At 44.4% G+C, this 23,843-nt stretch overlaps 1 protein-coding gene across 1 annotated transcript; it reads left to right on the top strand.

Annotated features, from left to right (window-relative positions):
- The first annotated feature begins 821 nt into the window (after window positions 1–821).
- LOC141990834 (cytochrome P450 2H2-like) lies at window positions 822–17,564 on the top strand. The gene is made up of 9 exons (XM_074958544.1): window positions 822–1,175; window positions 2,781–2,943; window positions 4,251–4,400; window positions 6,781–6,941; window positions 9,241–9,417; window positions 9,798–9,939; window positions 10,616–10,803; window positions 14,326–14,467; window positions 16,904–17,564. The coding sequence occupies exons 1-9, from the start codon at window positions 996–998 to the stop codon at window positions 17,083–17,085; spliced, it is 1,485 nt and encodes a 494-aa protein (XP_074814645.1). The 5' UTR covers window positions 822–995; the 3' UTR covers window positions 17,086–17,564.
- The last annotated feature ends 6,279 nt before the right edge of the window (window positions 17,565–23,843 follow it).

Raw genomic sequence — 23,843 nt, 5'->3', positions numbered from 1 at the left:
TTCTCCTTCAAAATTTTTTCCAAGATCTTGCATACTACAGATGTCAAACTCACAGGCCTGTAGTTACTCGGATCACGTTTTTTTCCTTTCTTAAAAACAGGAATTATGTTAGCAATTCTCCAGTCATACGGTACAACCCCTGAGTTTACAGATTCATTAAAATTTTTTGCTAATGGGCTTGCAATTTCATATGCCAGTTCCTTTAATATTCTTGGATGAAGATTATTTGGGCCCCCCGATTTAGTCCCATTAAGCTGTTCAAGTTTGGCTTCTACCTCAGATGTGGTAATATCTACCTCCATATCCTCCTTCCCATTTGTCGTCCTACCATTATCCCTAAGCTTCTCATTAGCCTCATTAAAGACTGAGGCAAAGTATTTGTTTAGATTTGTTTAATGTTTCAGTTTGAAATCGAGAGTTGTACAGGTTGAATATAAGGGGGAGGGGAAGGGTCACATTTTTTAATGGTTAACCAGACGTTGTGAAATCTCCGAAAAGGTTCAGGATTCAGTTTGAATTTTTATCAAACATTCAGCTTGGTGTTTTTCTTAAGTGTCTGCTGCTCAGCAATCCATAGGCTAAATCCTGGAGAGCAACATGAAAAGGAATCATCATTGTATGTCTATAATGTTCCAGCTGGCACCAAGTTGATGAGGAACGTTTAACCCAATGGGTGCAGAGAGAGGATGATTTCATGATAGTTTGGGCAGTTTGACAGGGATTCAGTTTATAATTAATTTTCATGCTCTGTCAGTGAGTACACAAGGGCAAACAGAGATTATATACCAATAAAAGTTCAAAGGAATTCATTCCTAGTGTGACAGTTCCAGTCACCATTGTTAGTTCAGAGCTTATCTTGTTAACTCAGAGGAACTGAGAGCTCCTATTGGCTAATTGCTTGCACCCCCTTTTTGCTGTGTAGAATATAAAAACTGAGGAGTCTGAAGTACAAAGTAACCCCCTGTTCGAACCCGGAATAATTGCTGCACTCTGCAATGGAACCTCTGGGAGCAACAAGTGTTTTCCTGGTGATTTGTGTCTCTTGCCTTCTTTTCCTTTCGGCATGGAGAAAGGTGTCTGGAAGCGGGAGGCTGCCTCCTGGCCCTGTTGCTTTTCCCATCATAGGGAACACGCTGCAGCTAAATAAGAAGAATTTACCCCAACATGTAGATGAGGTAAGGATGTTTTCATGGTATCAGTTGCTGGGTTGTAGGTGGACATTAAACAGAGCCTGGCTCAAGCCTAGCCTGGCGGCAATTCCACATTAGCTCAAATTTCTGACTTCTTATTTCACAAAACAATCAGTCTTGGAGGCTAGATGTAAATGGTTGGTGATAATATACTGCTTGTTTTAGAGGGGGTCTTATTCACAGCTAATCCAGAGTGCCCCCTGCAGCTGCACTGCAGTGAGTACAAGTTGTCACAGGGTGTGGAAAGTGGTCTAGTAGGTTATATAAAGAACTGGCAGTCAGGTGCCTTGGGTACTGTTCCTACCTCTGCTACAGACTCCAGGTGTGCTCTTGGGCGTGTCACTTAACCCCTCTGTGCCTTAATTTTCCCATCTGTAAAATTGCTCTAATGATACTTGTCTGCATCACAAAATGATGGTAAGGCAGAAACTGCAGGTCAGCTTTGGAGAAATGACATTGTAGTGCTCCATGTTCTGGCATTTTAGCCAGCTCTGCAGACGCACCCTGGGATTGGAGAGACAGGTTTGATTCTTTCCTTCTGGCAAATCATCACAAATAATGAGGATTGTATAAGAAAAATTCTGCCCCCAAAAAGAAAAGGAGTACTTGTGGCACCTTAGAGACTAACCAATTTATTTGAGCATAAGCTTTCGTGAGCTACAGCTCACTTCATCGGATGCATACTGTGGATACACTACATCGGATGCTTTGTGTGTATATAATAAGATCTTCTACACTTTCCACAGTATGCAGCCGATGAAGTGAGCTGTAGCTCACGAAAGCTTATGCTCAAATAAATTGGTTAGTCTCTAAGGTGCCACAAGTACTCCTTTTCTTTTTGCGAATACAGACTAACATGGCTGTTACTCTGAAACCTGTCATTCTGCCCCCAGTTACAGCTGTTTACCCTCATTGTCTTCACATCATGCCCTGAGATACAGATGTGTTTGTCTGTTTATTTGCACAGATGTAATCAATTGGAAATTGGATAATAATTCTGTTGGTGATATAAAAGGGGAAACAGAATCTCACTTCTGTCTGTCTTTGGCTCTGCAGGGCTGACAGAAGTAAAATGAAGGGAAACATCTCTCTTGCTATTGTCAAATCAGCTGCCATGACTGAATAAATGCAAGCAGCGTTTCTGTGGAGTTAAAATTGTCATTTTAACATAGCACTCAAGATCACCATTGAAAGGCCCTATATTGATGCAGTCTGCTCTTATAATGAGATAATTGTATGACACGGACAGAATTATCCTGGGAGCACTCAGACACACACATCTATAGGGAAAAATGTTTAAAATATGAGGATAACAAAGTGAAGCACTGAAAAGTCAGGAAGTCCCAGATCCTCCAAGATATGTAGGCGCATAACTCTCATTGAAATCCATGGAGTTAGGCTCCTAAATACCTTGGAGGATCTGGGCCGAAATGGCCAACTTTGGACGATGATCAGTAGTAAAACTTGCCTAGTATTAGCTCAGTGGCATGAGAGCAATTCATCAGTTTATCATTTGATCTTCTCGAATTCTTATCCTAAATAAGTGGATCTAACTTAAAACTTATTGGTCTTTGTGCTAAATTTTTACAGCTCAGTGAAAAGTACGGCTCGATTTTCACAATATATTTAGGCTCAGAACGGGTTGTGGTGTTGTATGGATATGAGATTGTGAAGGAAGCTCTCGTCGGTCTTGGGGAGGAGTTCAGTGGAAGAGGAAGTATGCCATTATTTGAAAAAATGGCACAGGAACCAGGTACGTTTCAAATAACTTCAGCATATAGAGCTGATGTTCTCTGTATGGGGAGAACACAATTGAGAACTGAAAAGCGGAAACAGCTGGAGCTTCAATGATGCAGTTGTAAATATTGGATAAATAGTCTTGGTTCCAGAGCTCATTCCTCATTGCACTACTGGTTCACTGACATGAATGGTTCCTAGCATCTCACTACAGGTTTATGAGAGGTAACAAACAGCCAGGCCAATCTACCTTCCAAGGCCCAGAATACAGCCAGGAGAGCAGGGCTGGATTGGCAAGAAGGGTCAGAACAAACCATGAATTCCTGTCCCCTTCTTCACCTGTCCTCCCTAACTAGGTAGATTCCATGAGCGGAGAAGGATTATTTTTATCCTTTCATAATAAAAAGTGAGGGAATAATAAATATGGAAATTCCAAGATGTCCTTTTCAGGAAGTCTCTTAACTTATTTATTCATTAAGTGAAGAATAGTTATATTACTATCACAGTGACTGTGAAAACAACCTTCAGCATAGTTACTTGACTACACAGGGAAAAAACGATGTGAAAGGAACATTATTAAGGTTGTAAAGTCAAGTTCTCAGAAATTAGGGAATGCTAGAATTAAGATATGTCTGTGTAGTTGCATGAGTTAATGGAGTAACTGATAGCAGTAGTAGGTTTTCATCTCACATGTGGACAGGCACAAAGTGCTGTGCGGCGCTGGTGCATGTCTCCGGAGGACAGAACCTTTGGAGATTTTAGCTGCTAAACTCTATTGTGTGAAATGTGATTTTTTTCAAAGGCTTGTAATTTGGTCACATTCTGGGAAACCACTGAAAATGAAGTGACCTATAATGGCCAATTAACACCTCTGCAGTGGTGGGATGATGGAGGGTTAGTCAGCAGGGTGTCTTATAAATCATTGCAATGGGCCATAAAAACAGTGTCTCTGTTAAGTGTGAACCTCTTTTGCAGTCTGTCCCACCTTGTTTTTAGCTTGGACACGCTACTTAACTGCTGCAGACCTGAGGAAGAGCTCGGTGCAGCTCAAAAGCTTGTCTTTCCACCAACCCAGGTTGCTCCAATAGAAGATATGACCTCACCTACCTTGTCTCTCCGATACCCGGGGTCCCACATGGCAATAGCAATACTGCAGTCAGTATTTGCAATGTAGCTGTAATGTCGTCTCCCTAGTAGAACACAGACACAATATCAGTTCAGTTGAAATGGAACCTTTGACTCACCGATGTTCGGGTGTTTTTCAAAGAGGCAAACTGAGTCTGGCCCTCCCTCCTTTCATTCCTGTTCTCTTCCCATTTCCAGGTATTGTTTTCAGCAGTGGGGAGCGATGGAAGAAGCTCCGCCGATTTGCCCTCACTAACCTGAGAAATTTTGGGATGGGGAAGAAAAGCATTGAGGAGCGTATCCAGGAAGAAACCCGTTTTCTAGTGGAAAGGCTCAGAAACACACACGGTGGGGATTGTTTCATGTCTGTTGGAAACTGAGGGAATCAAAGACTCTTGTCTTTCTGTTTTTCATGATGTTTAGTTCAAACGTCTTATAACTCAAGCCATTAACTGCACATATAACAACCCGTGTTAATGTAATGGGAAAGGATGTGTGAAACATTCCAGAGATGACCATTTCTGGCTGTTTCTTTCTCCCCTTTTCTCCCCTCTGATCTGTGATCAATGAGCAAATGGAAGATATTTGTCTCGAGTGTACAGACACTAACACAGTGAGCCATATTAGAGCGGGTTAGTTCCAGTGTGCTGGGTTAACAAGACACCCAGGCCTACAGTTTGCTTCTTCTCATTTTCTCTCAGCTAGATATCTGATACACATTTGGCACCTACATTTGATAGTGATAGGCTCCATCAGAATGTTTGAAATCACGGTGTACATTTACAGTGCTTCATAACGGGCACTCATTGTCTCTTACGTTATTCCTCTTCATTCCTTGCGGAACATAGGGCCTTCCCCAGCACCTTCCATCTTTGCCAGTCTCCTACTGCAGTCTTAGTTTTTTCCAATGTCAATTTGCTAACTAACAATTCTGCTTATATTGTGTATTTCCATGTTATTCATGGTCTACCTTATTGCCTCTTGCCATGGGAGTTCCAGTCCAATGCCTGTCTTATTATATTATTCAAGTCTTTTGTCCATGTATGTTCTAGCCATCTGCATTCCAGAATTTCCTGTCCCATCAGTTTTTGTTTCATCTTCCTCCAGAGTTCTTCATTTGTGATTTTTTTTTCTACCCATCTGATATTGAGGATTTGTCTACGGCAGCTGTTTATAAGAACTTGGAGTATAGATATAAGGTCTCAATATGTTTTCAAGTTTCAGCACGATATAGTAAGACTGACTTTACAATGGTGATAAATATTTGAAGTTTAGCTGGGAAGGTAAGATTTGTATTTCTCCAGATCGGATTTAGAGTTACAAGGGCATGTCTGGCTTTTGCTATTCTGGCTTTAATGTCTTTGTCTGTTCCACCTGTTGTATTTGAGATTCTGCTGAGATATGTGAAATATCAGAGCTCTTCTGTGTCAGTGCCAGTGACACTCCTAAATTATTATTTATATTCCAGTAACATCTAGCGGTCCCAGCTGATATTGGGGCTCCTTTGCATATGGACTTTTGGAACAAATGGTTTGAGACAATCCGTGTCCCAAGCAGTGTACATCTTAAATAGACGTGAATGAAAACAGTGGAAGAAATGAATGATTTTCCCTGCTATTTTAGAGGTGGAGAACTGAGACCCATGCCAGTGTCTTAACCACAAGGTCACCCTGCCTCTTGCAATATTTAATGCAACACTAAGGGCTAAACTGAAGTTGGCTCTGCCCATCTGGTGAATTGTGAGTGGGAGAGGAGAATGCACTGAGCCCCTTCCCCACCCCTGGTACCACATTAGTGCTGCAACTTGTGCGCCTGAGCCAAGGGCAGCTATTGCTGTTGGGAATGAGTCAAAGAGAATCGACGGGTGAGGGACACGAGTAGGGGTCTGGTGCATGAAGAAAATGCTGCTTCTGGATGTTCCCCATGAGCACTGTGGCCTCAAGTCAGAGGGGTGAACTCTTGCCCATAATTCCCAGGAATGTTGTGCCGGTCCCTCTGATGCTGCAGCCCCAGGTTAGCTCTCAGTTACCAGCCCCGTGTGTTCCTTGTGCTTTTGAGGAAGGAAGAACCTGAAATGGAAGCTAAGATGTCTCTGGTGAGCCAGTGGGAAATTCAGCCTCTCCAGCTGTGTTAGCTGAGCTGTGGGGCCTGCTTAGTGCACAGTGAGGGCAGAAAGCAGCCCCATCCCCTCTGCTGTTGTGCTGGGAGCCTTTATTCCTTCCCTAGCGCAACAATCGTGTGTTTACGCTGCAGGGCCTGGCCTGGCAGTGCCAAGGGGAGATTGCTGCGCTCTGGGAGTTAGTGATGATGCTACAACAGCACAAGCAATGGCTCAGGCAGAGCCCTCTGAGCAGGATCCTGTTGTGAACAGGTTGGGATCCTTTCTGTGAAATGGGCCCCAAGACAGACAGGCAGGTGTCACCCAGAGAGGCACTGACGGCCCCTGGTCAGACCAGACTGTGCCCGGCAGAGAGCAGCAGAGCAGACAGAGTGAAAACTGATTGCCAAGAAAAAAAAGTGGCACGTGTTTAATTTAGCATGTGAGAGGTAAGAGTGGGGGTTGGCGCAGCCCTAACTCACCCTCCTAAGGTGGGGCTGACAGCAATATTCCCTGGAGTCCTGCCTTATGGTTGGAGATCCACAATGTCCCAGTGTTGCTAGTGACTCTGGCGCTGAGGGTCAAGACACTGAATTAAAACTAACTCTTTTTAGTTTTGTTTTGCTCCAGTGCAGCCCTTTGACCCCACCCTCTTCCTCACCCACGCCGTCTCCAACATCATCTGCGCCATCGTCTTTGGGGACCGGTTTGACTATGAAGATAAGAAGTTTGTGACTTTAATAAATCTCATAGAGGAAAATGGCAAGCTCCAGCGCTCCCCCTGGACAGCGGTATGTTCAGGGGTTTATTCCATTCTTCTCCTTTGTACTGGGAGAGGGGACAGAGATTTCTTTCTTTGACTATTAATTTTCCTTAAACAATTGTTATTTCAGATTCCCATAATGGTCTCCTCCTCCTTGTTAGGCTTATGCTACTACCACGCTGACCCTACAGCTGCTGTCTAAGGATTGTTTAAATTCCTCCACAAAAGACTTCGTTAGCTCAGAATTAAGTTTGCTTGAGGACATTCTCTATCTATACAATTGGTAAAAAAATCAAGGAAATCCCCAGTAAAAACACTGATATCAATATCAACATTATAACAGGGTCTCACCCTGATAGATAGTCCAAGCAGGATACAGATCTTCAATACACAGGCTGGAATTCTCCTCTATCCCAGGACCACCTCCCCAGTTCAGTCTTTGTCCTCCAGGTGTGTTTCCAGATGTTGAGTTGTGGGAGGAGAGAGGCCAAAATATATGGCCACTGTTTCCTCTTTTATATCCTTAGTCCCTGGGCCTAGAAGACACTTGTCTCGGCATGTCCTGGAGAGCTTCCCTGAGACCTTTGGTTGAGCAACCCCCCTGGAGTGGTCTTGTCCAATGGAGTCACGGGGTCCGGTAGTCCCTGTTGTGTGGTGCTTGCACAACTGTCCTTGAAGTGTAAATCCCTTGATTACAAGTCCCCTGTTTATTAGTGGTCATTGAGTCCTCAAGTTCTCTGTCCTCAAGTACCCTCCTGTGAGTGGTTTGCTTTCTTTGTATGCCACTGGCAAATTTACAATATATTTCAGTAACAACCATAAAGCAAAATCTCATAACTTGATCCACACTAATGATATACACATTTGGACAGAACAATGTGTTTCAGCAGATCATGACTTTTCATATATCTTGCAGGGTATGCTTTGCATGAAACATATCATAATTATATGAGAGTGGTGAATATAGGGTTCCAGGGTGTTGCTTACAGGTACAGAGTGCCACAATGTCACTGCTGCGTTTGTGAGGAATTTATGTATGTTGGGTAGTCTGACTTATGTGACAAAGTTTCTCCTCTACCTTGGTGGGTCCTGCACTTATTGGCGGATTAGCTTGCCTCAGAGATTCACGGCAGCCCTCAGTTTGGCCACTTTCATGGCTCAAATCTGCCGTTCACTCAGGTAACCTCATCACTGGCCAGCATGGGGAAAAAGAGAAGAACAATCCCCCTCAGTCTCTGCTGATCCACCATGTAGGTCAGGGAACAGCCCAGAGACCTCCCCTCTGGTGGAACCCACAGTCCAGGTCAACTTCTCCTGTGTCTGATCAGGAGCTGGGAGGTTTCAGGGGAACCCGGGCCTGCCCTCTCCTCCAGGTTCCAGCCCAGGACCCTGTGGATTGCAGCTGTCTAGAGTGCCTCCTGTAATAGCTGCATGACAGCTACAACTCCCTGGGCTACCTCCCCATAGCCTACTCCCAACACCTTCATTATCCTCACCACAAGATCTTCCTCCTGGTGTCTGATAATGCTTGTACTCCTCAGTCCTCCAGCAGCATATCCTCTCACTCCCAGCTCCTTATGCACCCCCCTCTTAACTGATGGGAGGTCCTTTTTAAACCAGGTGTCCTGATTAGCCTGCCTGCCATAATTGATTCTAGAAAGTTCTTAATTGACTCCAGGTGTCTTGATTAGCTTGCCTGTCTTAATTGGTTCTAGCAGGTTCCTGATTGTTCTAGGGCAGCCCCTGCTCTGGTCACTCAGGGAACAGAAAACTATTCATCCAGTGGCCAGTATATTTGCCTTCTACCAGACTCCTGTAACCCTTTGACCGCACTCCCGTTCCTGTTCTTCATTAGTTGTCCCACGTAATCATTTGGCTTCCAGGTCCTGTGGATCCCCCCCTTAGGCTGGGGGGGGATCCTTTAGCAGTGGGCGAGCTTTGCCCGCCCACTTCCTGGATCCCAATAGGACCAGACTCCTGTAACCCTTTGACCGCACTCCCGTTCCTGTTCTTCATTAGTTGTCCCACGTAATCATTTGGCTTCCAGGTCCTGTGGATCCCCCCCTTAGGCTGGGGGGGGATCCTTTAGCAGTGGGCGAGCTTTGCCCGCCCACTTCCTGGATCCCAATAGGACCAGACTCCTGTACTCCACTTGTCTGAGTCTGTCACACTTAGTAGAGTTTGCAATGTTCTGTTGAATCCATTTTGATAAGAAGGTGCCAAAGAAACGCTGAATTGTACAGCTGTAGTGAGTCATTTGCATGAACACTATGATTATCTGTTGTGTCCAGATAAATCCAGCTGTGTTTTTCTTTCATCCTTTACAGCTGTACAATTTTTTCCCGACTCTCATGGATTACATGCCTGGGCCTCACCACAGGCTATTTAAAAATGGTTTGGAGTTCAGAAAATTTGTTCTGGAGAGAGTGAATATGCACAAAGAGTCTCTGGATCCCAGCTGTCCTCGAGACTTTATCGATGCTTTCTTCATCAAAGTGGAAGAGGTATGTGAGGGAAGTAGCCCTTCCTCTTTACTGTGGAGTGGATTATATGTATGATCGAGATTAATTTGTGAAGCAGTAACATAGTACATGGCTTTGGAGAAGACCTGAAGGGGACACATGGTCTCTGCCCAAGGAACATACATTATAATGGTCAAGCTCTGCTCTCTTCCTTCAAGTAAAGAAAAAAATCACCTTATTGGACAGAAAAGGCCCAATGCACCACAGTAATGATGCTGAAATCTCAAGTGCTGTCGGCCATTTGTGTGGGATTTTTATAATGATCAGAGGTGGGTCATCTGTTGGGTAGAAGAATATATATCTGAACATATCCTACAGTTTTTCTGCCAAGAATCAAAGATCTTCACCAAATCTTTTTGTAGGAGCAAAAGAATGGCCAGTCAGTCTTTAATGTGGGAAGTCTGGTACGAAGCACGGTAGAGTTATTTATTGCTGGAACGGGGACAACCAGCGTCACCATGAAATTTGGACTCCTGATTCTTCTGAAATACCCAGAAATAGAAGGTAACACCATTACAATGGGCATTACTTGTCCCTGTATTGATAGTCTAGGCTGAATGGGCCATTCTGATTGAATTCCTCTCTCAAATCCAGATCAGTGTTGAGGCTCCCATGCAGGGGGAAGGAATTAATGGCGTGGGAGCCTCCATTGTCACTGACCGCGCGGTGCCTGTTCTGTGAGTTACAGATACCTTCACACTCCAGGCGTGTGAAATGGCAAAGTCATTGTGTCTTCAGATTTAATCAGCTTGTCGGTGTCAGGATTGTGTAAGGTTCTAAATCAGAGCTCTGCCAGTGCTAGAGACTACGCACAGAGCAGACAGGTGCAAGGTGAATTCCCACCTCATGGGCTTCCTCCATCTGCACAACCATGATTTGACTTTGGTGGGGAAAGGTTTAGGACCAATCTCTTGCTGAGCAGTTGGTTATATGCACTTGTGGTAACATCCCATTAAGTCTAACATCCCATTTTTCTCATAACTGGGCATAAGTAAAATCACTGTGTTGGAATTATATTATTGCACTTTGTCATAGCTGCCATGGTCAGTAGCTTCTGTAGCACCAAATTGACCAGTTTTGTTATAATCCCAATTTGCATACAGTGTGACAGAATGGTGGGCAAATCTCTGTGAATCCTGTTCTTTATCATTATTGTTAAACCGCATTAATCTGATGACAGAGAAAGTTCATGAAGAGATTGACCGTGTGATTGGCCGAAGCCGAAGCCCCTGCATGGCGGATCGAAGCCAGATGCCCTACACAGATGCTGTGGTACATGAAATCCAGAGATACATCAATCTTGTCCCATTAGGTTTGCCACATGCCGTGACTAGAGATGTTCGTCTCAAACAGTACCTTATTCCCAAGGTCAGTTCTCAATGTGTCTGTGAAAGGTCGAGTTCTTTTACCTTTTTCTCCTTTTAATGTTGAGTTATTCACTATAGAAATGCTTCAACTAGATTTTGTGTGGTGGGTTTTTTTTTTGCTGATTTACCAATTATATACCAATTATTATTGAATCTCTCCAAGCCTCTGCATGAAGCAGACCAGCAGTTTGCAATCTGCAGGCTGGACTTTCATTCCTGGACAGGGTTTCAGATCGTAGATGTGGAATAGGGAATAACTTTTTAGCAAGGGTACTCAGCTAAGATTTTGATATCAAACTAGTGTGTGCAAACATTCTTCTATTTTGAGGCCAAAGGGATTTTGTTTCTGGGGAAATTTCTTGGCACAGTTAGGTCACAAACAAAACAACATAGCAAATGCGAATGAGCAATGACTGAATAAGTTCAAAAAGTATTGGAGCCCTCCTCACCTTTGCTTAATTCTGATCTGAATGCAAGTCAATCAGTACAAATATGAAACAAAGCAAAAACTATACTTCAAGATTAAGGCATTTTTAACAGCGAGTCAAGCTCACACAGTTAATTCTTGGTTTTTGTATATTAAATGTTGAAAAATAGACTTGGATTTATATTAAATAGACTAACAGGTTCTAAGGCCGGAAGGATCATTGTGATCGTTTCGTTTGACTTCCTATATAACACGGGTCATGGAACTTGTTCAAGAGCAGATCTTTCAGAAAAACATCCAATCTTGATTTTAAAAAATTGTCAGTGATGGAGAATCCATCACATCACTGGGTAAATTGTTCCGATGGGTAATTATTCTGACTGATAAAAACTTCCACCTTATTTCTAGTCTGAAATTGTCTAGCTTCAGCTTCCAGCCACTGGATGATGTTACACCTCTCTCTGCTAGGCTGAAGAGCCCATTACTAAATATTTGTTCCCCATGTAGATAGCTATAGATTGCAATCAAGTCACCCCTTAACCTTCTCTTTGTTAAACTAAATAGATTGAGCTCCTTGAGCGTATCACCATAAGGCGTGTTTTCTAATTCTTTAATTATTTGAGTTGTGGGCACCAGAACTGGACACAGTATTCCAGCAGGGGTCTCACCAGTGCCAAATACAGAGGTAAAATAACCTTGCTACTCCTACTCGAGACTCCCCTGTTTCTGCATCCCAGGATAGTGTTAGCTTATTTGGCTACAGCATTACACTAGGAGCTCATGTTAAGCTGATTATCCACCACAACCCCCAAATCTTTTTAAGAGTCATTACTCTACTTGGATAGAGGCCCCCTCCTGGAAGTATGGCCTACCTTCTTTGTTCCCAGATGCATACGTTTATATTTAGCTGTATTAAAATACATATTGTTTGCTTGCGCCCATTTCACCAAGCTAGCTATATTGCTCTGAATCAGTGACCTATCCTTTTCATTATGTACCATGCCTCCAACTTTTGTGTCATCTGCAAACTTTATCAATGATAATTTTGTGTTTTCCTTCAAGTCATTGATAAAAATATTAAATAACATAGGGCCAAGAACCAGTCCCTGCGGGATCCCACTGAAAACAGACCCACTCACTGACAATTTCCAATTGACAATTAAATTTTGAGCCCTGTCAGTTAACCAGTTTTTAATCCATTTAATTTGTGCCATATTAATTCTTTATTGTTCTGATTTTTTAATCAAAATGTTGCATGATACCAAGTCATCCTTACAGAAGCCTAAGTAGATTAGGTGGTCACTACTACCCTTATGAAACACCCTTCTAATTTAATCAAAGAAGGATAATAATTTAGTGTGAAGAATCTATTTTCCATAATCCCATGTTGATTTGCATTAATAACATTACTCTCCTTTAGTTCTTTATTAATCTAGTCTCATAACATCCGTTCCATTATCTTGCCTGGGATTGATGTAAGGCTGATAAGCCAGTGATTACCCAGGTCATCCTGTTGACCCTTTTTTAAAATGGGCATAGCATTAGTTTTCTTCCAGTTTTCTGGAACTTCCCCACTGTTTGATAACTTACTGAAAATCAGCATTAATGGTACAGCAAGCTCCTCAGCCAACCTTTTAAAAACTCTGGAATGCAAGTTATCTGAACCTGCTGATTTCAAAATGTCTACTTTAGTAGCTTCTACTTAATATCCTCCAAAGGTACTAGTGGACAGAGATATAAGGCCAAAAGGGACCATTGTGATCATTTAGTCTGACCTCATGTATAACATAGGCCATAAAACGCCTCCAAAATAATTCCTTTGATGTAGCTTCTCTCTCACTTGCAGGGGTATTTCGCAAGGTCTGATATACTGAATAATAATAAAATTTAGCTCCTGTATCTCAGAGCACTTTATGAAGAGGAGGTAGTATCACTGTCTCCAATTTACAGAGGCAGTAACAAGGGGTCTGAGACCAAAAGTGACTTGCCTAAAGTCATTCAATATATCCTAGGTCTGCCAGTGAGTAGTATAAAGGGTACACTGCTGTTCAGTGGGTATAACTGTGCTCATGAAATTTTAATATTTCTGCTTCTGGTTGAAAGCATGGCATTCAGGGGATGCAAGGAAATGAAGAAAAACAAAGATAGGTTCCACAGTCCAGCTCAGTGAATTTTGGGGGCTTCTCTCTTTTGGATAGTATCCACTTGTCAGGATTCCGTCCCCACTCTGAACTCTAGCGTACAGATGTGGGGACCCGCATGAAAGACCCCCTAAGCTTATTCTTACCAGCTTAGATTAAAAACTTCCCCAAGGTACAAACTTTGCCTTGTCCTTGAACAGTATGCTGCCACCACCAAGCGTGTTAAACAAAGAACAGGGAAAGAGCCCACTTGGAGACGTCTTCCCTCCAAAATATCCCCCCAAACCCTGCACACCCCCTTTCCTGGGGAAGGCTTGATAAAAATCCTCACCAATTTGTACAGGTGAACACAGACCCAAACCCTTGGATCTTAAGAACAATGAAAAAACAATCAGGTTCTTAAAAGAAGAATTTTAATTAAACAAAAAGTAAAAGAATCACCTCTGTAAAATCAGGATGGTAAATACTTTATGGGGTATTCAGATTCAAAACACAGAGGATCCCCCTCTGGGCAAAACCTTAAAGTTACAGAAAACAGGAATAAACCTCCCTCTTAACACAGGGAAAATTCACATAAAACAAAAGATAAACTAATCCGCCTTGCCTGGCTTACCTATACTGGTTGCAATATTCTAGACTTGGATTAGGATGGGTTGGAGAAGATGGATTTCTGTCTGGCCTCTCTCAGTCCCAAGAGAGATAAACCATGTAAAAAAAAAGCACAAACAAAACCCTTCCCCCGCCCCCCCCACGATTTGAAAGTATCTTGTCTCCTTATTGGTCCTTTGGATCAGGTGCCAGCCAGGTTAACTGAGCTTCTTAACCCTTTACAGGTAACAGGATGTTGCCTCTGGCCAGGAGGGATTTTATAGCACTGTATACAGAAAGGTGATTACCCTTCCCTTTATATTTATGACACCACTTTAACTCTTTTCTTCTGCATTTGCTAATTCAGGGCACCACGATATTTCCTTCACTGAAGTCAGTTCTGTATGACAGCAGGGAATTCCCAAACCCAGAGCAATTTAACCCGGGACATTTCTTGGACGAAAATGGTGCCTTTAAGAAGAGTGACTTCTTCATGCCTTTTTCTGCAGGTAAATTAAGCCATTTTTATTTCAGATCCCAGACTGTCTTCTGGCTTTGCCTTGAACTTCCTAGTGGCTCTCAGACTGTTTAGTGCATAGTGTTTTCAGGTGGCCCATGAAGCAGAGTCTCTCACGCTAGCAAAGCATCTATCAGTCTTTAAAGAGTGTCACTTCCTGTTCGTTGTCTGAAGTGAGTTTTTTTTAACTAGATACACACTCCCCTCTCTTCGCTGGAAAGATATCCTTGAAATGCAGGGTTGGAAGTGACCTTGATAGGTCATCAAGTCCAGCCCCCTGCGCTGATGCAGGATCACGTAAATCTAGACCATCCCTGACAGGTGTTTGTCCAGCCTGTTCTTAAAATCCTCCAACAATGGGGATTTCACAACTTCCCTTGGAAGCCTGTTCCAGAGTTTAACTACCATTAGAGTTAGAAAGTTTTTGCTAATATGCAACCTAAATCTCCCTTGCTGCAGATTAAGCCCATTACTTGTCCTACCTTCAGTGGACAGGGAGAACAATTGATTCCTATCCTCTTTATAACAGCCCTTAACATTTTTGAAGACTATCAGGTCCCGTCTCAATCATCTTTCTCAAAACTAAACATGCCCAGTTTTGTTAACCATTTCTCAGCGGTCAGGTTTTCTAAACCTTTGATCATTTTTGTTGCTCTCCTCAGGACACTCTCTAATTTATCCATGTTTCCTAAACTGTGGATCCCAGAATTGGAGAGGGTACTCCAGCTGAGACCTCACTGGTGCTGAGCAGTATGGGATAATCACCTCGCGTGTCTTATATATGATACTCTTGTTAATACACCCCAGAATGTTGTTAGCCTTTTTTGCAACTGCATCACATGGTTGATTTATATTGAATTTGTGATCCACTATAACCTCCCTGGATCATTTTCATCAGTTCTACTGCTTAGCCAATTATTCCCTATTTTATAGTTGTGAATTATAATTGTGCAAATATAAGCATACTCTCCACTCCATTATCCAAGTCATTAATCAAAATATTGACGAGTATAGGACACAGGAAAGGCCCTTCCAGGACCCCATTTTATACACCCTCACAGTATGAAAGCAAATCATTGATAGCTATTCTCTGAGTATGGTTTTTTCAACCAGTTCTGAACCAGTAATTTATCTAGACCACATTTCCCATGCTCGCTTATGAGAATGTCATGCAGGTCTGTGCCTAAAGTCTTATTAAAACCAAAATATATCACATCTACTGCTCCCCCTCTGTTTTCTAGGCCAGTAATCCTGTTAAAGGAGGAAATCAGGATGGTTTGGCATGATTTACTCTTGACAAATCCATGCTGGCTATTCCTCATAACCCTATTATCTTCTAGGTACTTACCAATTGATTGTTTAAAAATTTGTTCCAGTATCTTTCCAGGCTGACTGGTCAACAATTCCCCAGATCCTCTTTGTTCCCCTTGTTAAAGCTGGGTACCATGTTTTTCCATCTGCAGTCTTCTGGAACCTCACCCATCCTCCATGAGCTAACAGTTCTGAGATTGCTTCACCTAGTTCCTTAAGTTCATTGGGCCCTGCTGATTTGACTACATCTAACTTATCTGAATATTCTTTAACTTGTTCTCCCCCTATTTCGGAGTGTGTTTCTTTCCCCTTGTTGACAGGTTTCAGAGTAGCAGCCGTGTTAGTCTGTATTCGCAAAAAGAAAAGGAGTACTTGTGGCACCTTAGAGACTTGCGGCACCTTAGAGACTAAGCATAAGCTTTCGTGAGCTACAGCTCACTTCACTGGAATGCATGTAGCTCATGAAAGCTTATGCTCAAATAAATTTGTTAGTCTCTAAGGTGCCACAAGTACTCCTTTTCTTTTTCCCCTTGTTGTTAATATTAATTGTGTTGGGTATCTGGTCACTTTTCACCTTTCCAGTAAAGACTGAAGCAGAAGGTGCATTAAATACCTCAGCCTTCTTGATGTCATCAAGGGGCTACTTAAGTTCTCTACTTGAATCTAAGCTACTTAGCCTCCCTGCCACTCTGTTAACAGTGCCTTCAGCCTTCTTCCTCCATCCTGCTACTCAGGACACCCACATCTCTCTATTTGTTACTTCTCCCCTTCTACTCAGTCACCACCATGTCACTCCCCCAGAAAACTGTTTAGCTCATTTGGGAAATGGATAATCTATTCCTCAAACCCCACATCTTCCTACCCTTCACCCCCAACTGCCTTTAAAATGTCAATATAAAGAATTCAACTCTTCAAATAATCTGTGAGTGGCTTCTTAAACCCCCGTAAACTTTCTTCCCTCTCTGAACTCTGAGAGACAGCCATTATCCTCCATGCACTTACCCTGAATTACTCTGTGCATCTAATTACCGAGATTTTGCTTCCATAATAACCATATTTAAACTGTGCTGCAAAGAAAGATCTCCAGCATCAATTCAAAATTCCTTTTTCATTGCAGGGAAGCGGATTTGCGTGGGAGAGGGTCTGGCTCGGATGGAGCTCTTTTTGCTACTGACAACGATTTTGCAGAACTTTACCTTGAAACCTGTCGTTGATCCCAAAGACATTGATATAACCCCAGTAACGACTTTTGTGTCAAATGCACCAAAATCATACCAGCTCTGTGTTCTTCCTCGGTAAAGGTTACCTCAATATCCCCAGACCTGTGCATGCATTTGATTGTCTTTGATTCTGGACTCATTTACACAGTGACAGAAATGAACTCATTGTCTTGAAACAGATAAGTTGCTAGTTTTTTATGTAACTTGGATTTAACAATATTAAGTATAATATAAAAAATTAACCCTACAATTGACTCAAAAAGCCATGTACAATAATCGTGTAGTGTTCTCAGACAGGCTCAGGTGTGACAAGAAGGTGGGTATGTGTTGGGTTCATTTGTGGTGACAACTATGGAACTTCTTTAGGCAGCTGTAAGGCTACTTTATTGACAACGAGTTAGTAACAGTGTCCAGACCTTGTTCTCTGACCAGCCAATGAGAATAAATTGTGATGATGTAATACTTTTGGCTTGGTATTCTACTTTGATAGGCGGAGTTTCTGTGGCTTCAGACTGAACTAGTGTTTTCCCTCCCCTGCTTGTTCATGGAATTTAAACTAAGCACAGTGTTAATAAATACATAATACATATTTATGTAGTTTTATTACATAATAATAATGTCCTGTATTCCTCTGGGCTGTGGGAAGCAGGAGGACTTGAGCTGCAATGGAGCCTCCTGTGCATGGGCTGAGTGGACAACCTCTCTATTGCCCTATCTGGCTTCCAGCAGCCGGGGGCTGAGGAGGAGGTGAAGGACTTACCCCAACACACTGCCTCTACCTATGCAGCAGCTCTAACATCACTGGTTCCTGTACCCACTCCAGCTCCTCACAGAGCAGCAGCCCCGCAGTGCATGCCCAGATCACTGGCTGTAGCATATTGCCCCAGCTTCAGTCGCTTTGTAGAGCTAACCTTAATTCCAAGTAGCTTGTAAAATATTGTGAAGTGTTAGTGGGTGCTGGACACTCGTGGAGCTCAAACGCAATCCGGTGATTTCAGTTTGGGCTGGACCAGTACAGCAGTTTGAGCCTCAGGCATGTGCCAAACAACGTTATAAGAACTTGGAAACTTCACTCCGGTCCTCTTCTTGGGAATCCCTTGACCAAATAACCCCAATGTTGCACCATTAACTCTGCCTTGAACTGAGATGAGCCACAGCAATTTTCTAGATAATCTGTGTCAGCAAGTGGATTTTAGAGCACTAAGGACATTTAGCTGTTAGTAAGCTCATCTCCGCTTTAGCCACAGTGTTTTTACTGCTCGATTGTAATGGCACTGAACTGGGCCTTAGATAACGGATCCCTTGGCCACCTCAGCTGGGCTGTAAGACCAGTTCAGTGCCACCCAAGCCTGTGACACTTCCCATTGGAGGAATGCACCAGCCAGAGGAGTGAAGAGCATAGCAGGGATGTGCTTGCAGTGACCAGTCCCTCCGAAGACCCAGCAGAAATCTGCCCATAACAGCATGGTTGAGAGACCGGTATCTTTCCTCATAACCCTATGGACGGGCCAGTGTCATTGGCTCTGACGAGGGCTTGGTGGGTACAAATCCATCACACTCACACACAGATCGTGCAGAGGAGGGCAGAGTGGGGCCTCTCCCCCTTCCAGCTTAGTGCCATCTCCCGACATTATTATTATTAGAGAGACAAGGTGGGTGAGGTAATATCTTTTCCTGGACCAACTTCTGTTGGTGGAAGAGACAAGCTTTTGAGCTTACACAGAGCTCTTCTTCATATTATTATTATTATTTATTATTATAATAACCTGTATTATCATGCAGCCTCAGAGCCCTGAGTCAAGGACCAAGGCCCCATGTGCTGCACAAACACAGCACCAAAACCAGCCCTGCCCCAAGGAGCTGAAATCAAAGTGCCCTGAAACTGGATCAGTGTTGGTATGTAAGTATACAGAGGGCTTCAAGACATGGCTCCTCCAAAGAGCTTGAGTAACCCAAGCACCTCCTGGGTGTGGTGTTCTGTCCCAATCTAGTGGCACCAAGACCACTTAGAGAGACAGATTAATGAGTTTGCTCTACAACCGCCTTTTACTTATGCAGTAGAGGCCCATGCATTTAGCTCCAGAGGTCCCAGGTTCAATCCCGCCCACCGACGACCAGGGTCTGTCAGTGGTACACTTGGACTCTAAATGCCTAGCTCCCTCTTTGCTTTCTCAACCACAGCTGCACTCTGAGCGAAGTCTCCATTGCGCCGTCTTCAAAGGAAGTAGCTCAAACCTCCAAAGTGTCTGGCCAGCGGCAGGACATTAGCACTGCAGGGGAGGGGTGGGTGTGGCAGTGACATCACAGAGGCCTTTTGCAGGACCTCAGCCTATTGGTCAAAGGTGGTGGGGGGGTGGTGACCTCACAGAGAGATGCTGACCTCAGCCAGGCAGGACAGGGATGCAGAGCCAGGGAAACCTTGGAGACCCCTGTGGCTTTTGCTTCAGCAAGCCTCCTTCTCGAGGTCTCTCTTTGAGGACTGAGAGAGTATTAGTGTTCACGTATGTGAGCGCGAAGAGGAACCTCTTTCGAGTTTTCTCCTTTCCTTTGACTGATTTTACTAGAAAACAGACATCCCTGTTTGGAAGGTAAGAGCCTCCGAGAGGTTTGGAACCTGTTCGGTCTGATCCATCTGGTGCCAGCTGAATTCTAGGCATGGAAAACGTTAGCTTAAAGTGGCAGAATTTTATTCCCTGCCTAGGATTTTGTCCCTTAGGATCACTGGGGACATTAGGGTTTGTCCTTTTTGTTTTACCTTTTCCTCCATCTTTCCCTCCTTTCTCTTCATCTCTTACTTCTTTTGTCCTTTCCCCTGTTCCCCTCCCACCACCAGGAGGTGTGTGTGTGTGTGTGTGTGTGTGTGTGTCACGGAGGGGTGGGGGGCTCTGCAGCTCCCATTGTGGAAGGTCCACCCAAAAATGTGGGGATGATATAGTGTTCAGACAGTGATCCCCACCGATGACCCGGGCCATCCTTTGGGCTCTCTGGTGAGAACCCTCAGCCTCTCGCCTCTCAGACTCTACTCTGATTGGCTGAGCAGGGGGTTATTGACAGGGAGGAGACTCAGGTCCTTGTTTTTCTCTTTTAAGACCAAGTAAATAAGTCATAACCAGTCATATGTTTGATGAATTTTGCTGCTTCTCTGCATTAATTATCTCTGAGCAGTTCATGATTCTCGCTAACATTCCAGTTCTCCTAGAATACTTGCTGAATAATTACTATGAACTGCTGTTGGTCTGGAGCTCATTTGAGAGTACTTTATTCAGGTCATTCTATGTATGAAATTCAAGATCCGATGGTTAGTTTGAAAGTCGGGGCTCTTGGGTCCTATTTCCAAGTCTGCCACCTACTGGCTGTGTGACTTAAGACAAGTCAATTCTCCTTTCTCAGCCTTAGCTTCTTCCTCTTTCAAATAGGGATAACAATCTGCTCCTCCCTACCTCACGGTGGGTGGAGGATGGGGATCCATTGGAGAGTGTCACTAGGAGCAGTGCATAATATGAGGTGTCCTATCACGATTACTCAGATCAGATTATGACATAATAGAAGAGCCGAAATATTCTATTTTATTTGTATTTTATTATTTTGAAATTGTTAAGAGCAGCAACTACTTAGCTCAGACAGAAGCATCTTATCTAATTTTTGAGATCTAAGTGTCTCCTCTTTGTTCGACGAGACAATTTAACACACTGTGACAAACAGAAGATGCTTTTGTTTTGCAACAAAATATTTTTGCAAAGAATTTTCATCCCACTTGTTATGATTTCAAGAAATCAACTGGTTTAGTCTGAATGGGATTTTCTGACAGAAACGGTTTCAATGAAATTTCCCCACCATCTCGATCCCTGGGCTCTATCCCTGCCTTTGTGGGGGTTTGTTGTCTGTTAGAACAGGAGTCAGGACCGGTGGCTTCTCTTTCTGGCTCGGCCACCGCCTTGCTGTGTAGGCCCTTGGGTAGGTCATTTCCGTTCTCTGTACCTCAGGCTCCCCATCTGTCCAATGGGAACAGGGACAATTCTCAAACTCCGGGCAGTTGCGAGCCTGGGTGAGATAAGGGGTGTTAAAGCCCTTTGTGAAGGAGAAAGGGGAGTTTCACTGCGTTGAGCATGAAGGAATTCTAAACTTTGCTAAAATGTCTAGTCTGCAGAAACAAGAAATGGTCAGGGCCAAATTTTAACCATTGTCTTTTTTAAAACCCATTGAGGGATGTGAGTCCCACTCTTTTAGGTACCTGGGGTTCTTTGCCAGGAGGAGAGAAGAGGTTCCTGCCTCCATTTTTGTGGCCTTAAGAAACCAGATGCTGTGCCCCAGTTCTCGTCTGAGATTCCTGAAAAAGAACACCTTCCCATCCATTGACAAGACAGGACCTATCTTTAAAAGGGGAACAAAGAGAACCCTGGGACTTACATACTAGCTAGCCTCACTTCCATACCTGGAACACATTATTAAACAATCAGTTTGTCAGCACCCACATGATAATTTGGTTCTTAGGACTAGTGAGCATGGATTTGTCTAGAACAAATCATTCCAAACCAATCCTGTTTCCTTCTTTGACAGAGTTACAGGCCTAATGGAGGTGGGTAAACAGTAGACATGATATATCTTTCAGAGTAGCAGCCGTGTTAGTCTGTATTCGCAAAAAGAAAAGGAGTACTTGTGGCACCTTAGAGACTAACCAATTTATTTGAGCATAAGCTTTCGTGAAATTGGTTAGTCTCTAAGGTGCCACAAGTACTCCTTTTCTTTTTATGATCTATCTTGGTGTTAATAAGGCTTTTGACCCAGTCCCATAGGACATTCTCACAAGTAAACTAGGGAAATGTGGTCTAGATGCAATTAGTATAATGTGGGTGTACAGCTGGTTGAAAGCCCATACTCCAAGAGTCCTGTTCTATGTTTGGCTGTCCAACTGAGAGGGTGTACCTCGTGGGTCCAGCAGGGATCAGTCCGGGGTCTGGTACTATTCAATATTTTCATTAATGATTTGGAAAATGGAGTGGAGAGTATGCTTCTAAAATTTGCAGATGACACCAAGCACTTTGGAGCACAAGATTGGACTTCAAAACGCCCTTAACAAATTGGAGAATTGGTCTTCTTGAGCCAAACTCCATGGCTGGGCCCCTCTCTATAGACTGGGCTGAAGTGAAACCCCAGAGCCAAACTCTCCTTCTCCTTGACAGTGCACTCCGACCTTTAATGGTCAGATGCTGCTTAGCACTGTCAGAGCAGCTTTTGCTGGGGGAATCTCCCAGCACTTTCCAATAGTGGGAAAGTATTAAATCCCCATTTGACTGCTGGCGACAGAGCCATAGAGGGGGGAGCAACTTGCCCAAAGTCCCACAGGTCAATAGGAAAACCAGCACTGGAATGCAGGAGTCCTGACTCCCAATCCCCTGGTCCAGTCACTACAGCAGAGCACACTCCCTCTCAAAGGCAGGGGGACCGGACACGAGGGCCTGGTTGTAACTGCCAGCTGTGGGAGGCAGTGTGCAGCAGTGGTTAGTGAAGGGGCCTGGAAATAAGGACTGCTGGGTCCCATCCATGGCTCTGACACTTGGTGTGACCCTGAGCTAGTAGCTTCCCCTCCCCAGGCCTGTTTCTCATCAGTAGGGTTGGGGTCACAGTCCCTACAGCCCAGGGGGGTTGGGAGGCTCCAGAAAGGTGTGTAAAGTGCCGGGATGTCAGCAGCTGGGAGGCGCTGTCACCCCTGCACTAGGGCAGTGTTCTCCACCGCCAGCTGCTGGCTGGGTTTCTCTGTCCCTTGGCAATAAGACAGACTCTTGTTTTCACAGCCAGTCAGTCGCTTAGTGTCATTACCCTGTCTGCTAGCTGGGCAGGGTAACTCCTCAGGTCACCACCCTCTCCAGGCTGCCTTGGGCTTGGAGACTGAGGAGGAGGGGAGAGACAGCTGGTGACCCTGAACGTCCGCCATCCATCGCTCCATCACCTAGCATAAGTGAGTGGCATTAGGGTTCCTCTGTGTCATCTCCTGTCTGTCTGGGGAGAGGCAGAAAGAGGGGGAGAGAATCTCTCTCAAAGGAGATTGGATTTGCAAACCGCCCCCAGGACCCCTCGCTCTCAGACCGGGGAGGGGTTTCTCCAGAGCCATCTCCAGTGTGTTTGGAAAGGTTCCAGCAATGGGGCTCCCAGCCCTTCCCTTGTGGGAGACAGTTCCCCAGGCTGAGTGTCTCTGAGCTGTGCCAGACCCTGTGAGTTACTGAGCATTGAAATCAATGGGAAACGAGTGGGTCCTGGGCTTGCTCTGCCTAGGGACTTTGACGTGGGGAATGGTTTCCCAGTAGAAGTCCTGACTCCTGGGTTCTGTTCCTTCTCTAGCCTGGGGGGAGTGTGGCCTGGGATGGCAGGAGGGAGCTGATTGTCCAAAGTGACAGATGGTCTTTGTGACTGACCCCAGTGCTTGAAAAGGAGGAGACTCCCTGGGTATTGCAGCACCAGGGATGATGAGGGGGAACGTTGGGAGCCGATCATGCAATGAACTCCTGCCAGTGTGTATAGATTGCACTCCCTGCACCCCTGTGGGGGGAGGAGGAGCTGCTCTGGCTGGGGCAGGGATGGGGAGGGACCAAAAAGGCTGATTAGTGAGAGGCTGCCTTGACCCCAGACTCACGCCTGCTCCCCGCTTGGTTCCAGGATGGGCAGGCTCCTGAGGATGTTCAGGAAGAAGGCTCTGCAAGTGGCCCCAGAGCCTGAGGGAAGCAGCTGCCATCTTATCCAGGAGCAGAGCTGTCCCTCCATCCCTGCTGGCGGGGAAGGAGCTCCCGGCCGGGCCAGGAGGTGGAAGCGCCCAGCCTTCTGGTAGAGGAAACCCGATCCCGG

This window comes from Natator depressus, chromosome 7 (assembly GCF_965152275.1).
Source record: "Natator depressus isolate rNatDep1 chromosome 7, rNatDep2.hap1, whole genome shotgun sequence".
Lineage (NCBI taxonomy): Eukaryota > Metazoa > Chordata > Testudines > Cheloniidae > Natator > Natator depressus.
Note: the sequence above shows the minus strand (reverse complement) of the source record. Positions and strands in the feature narration are given on the sequence as shown.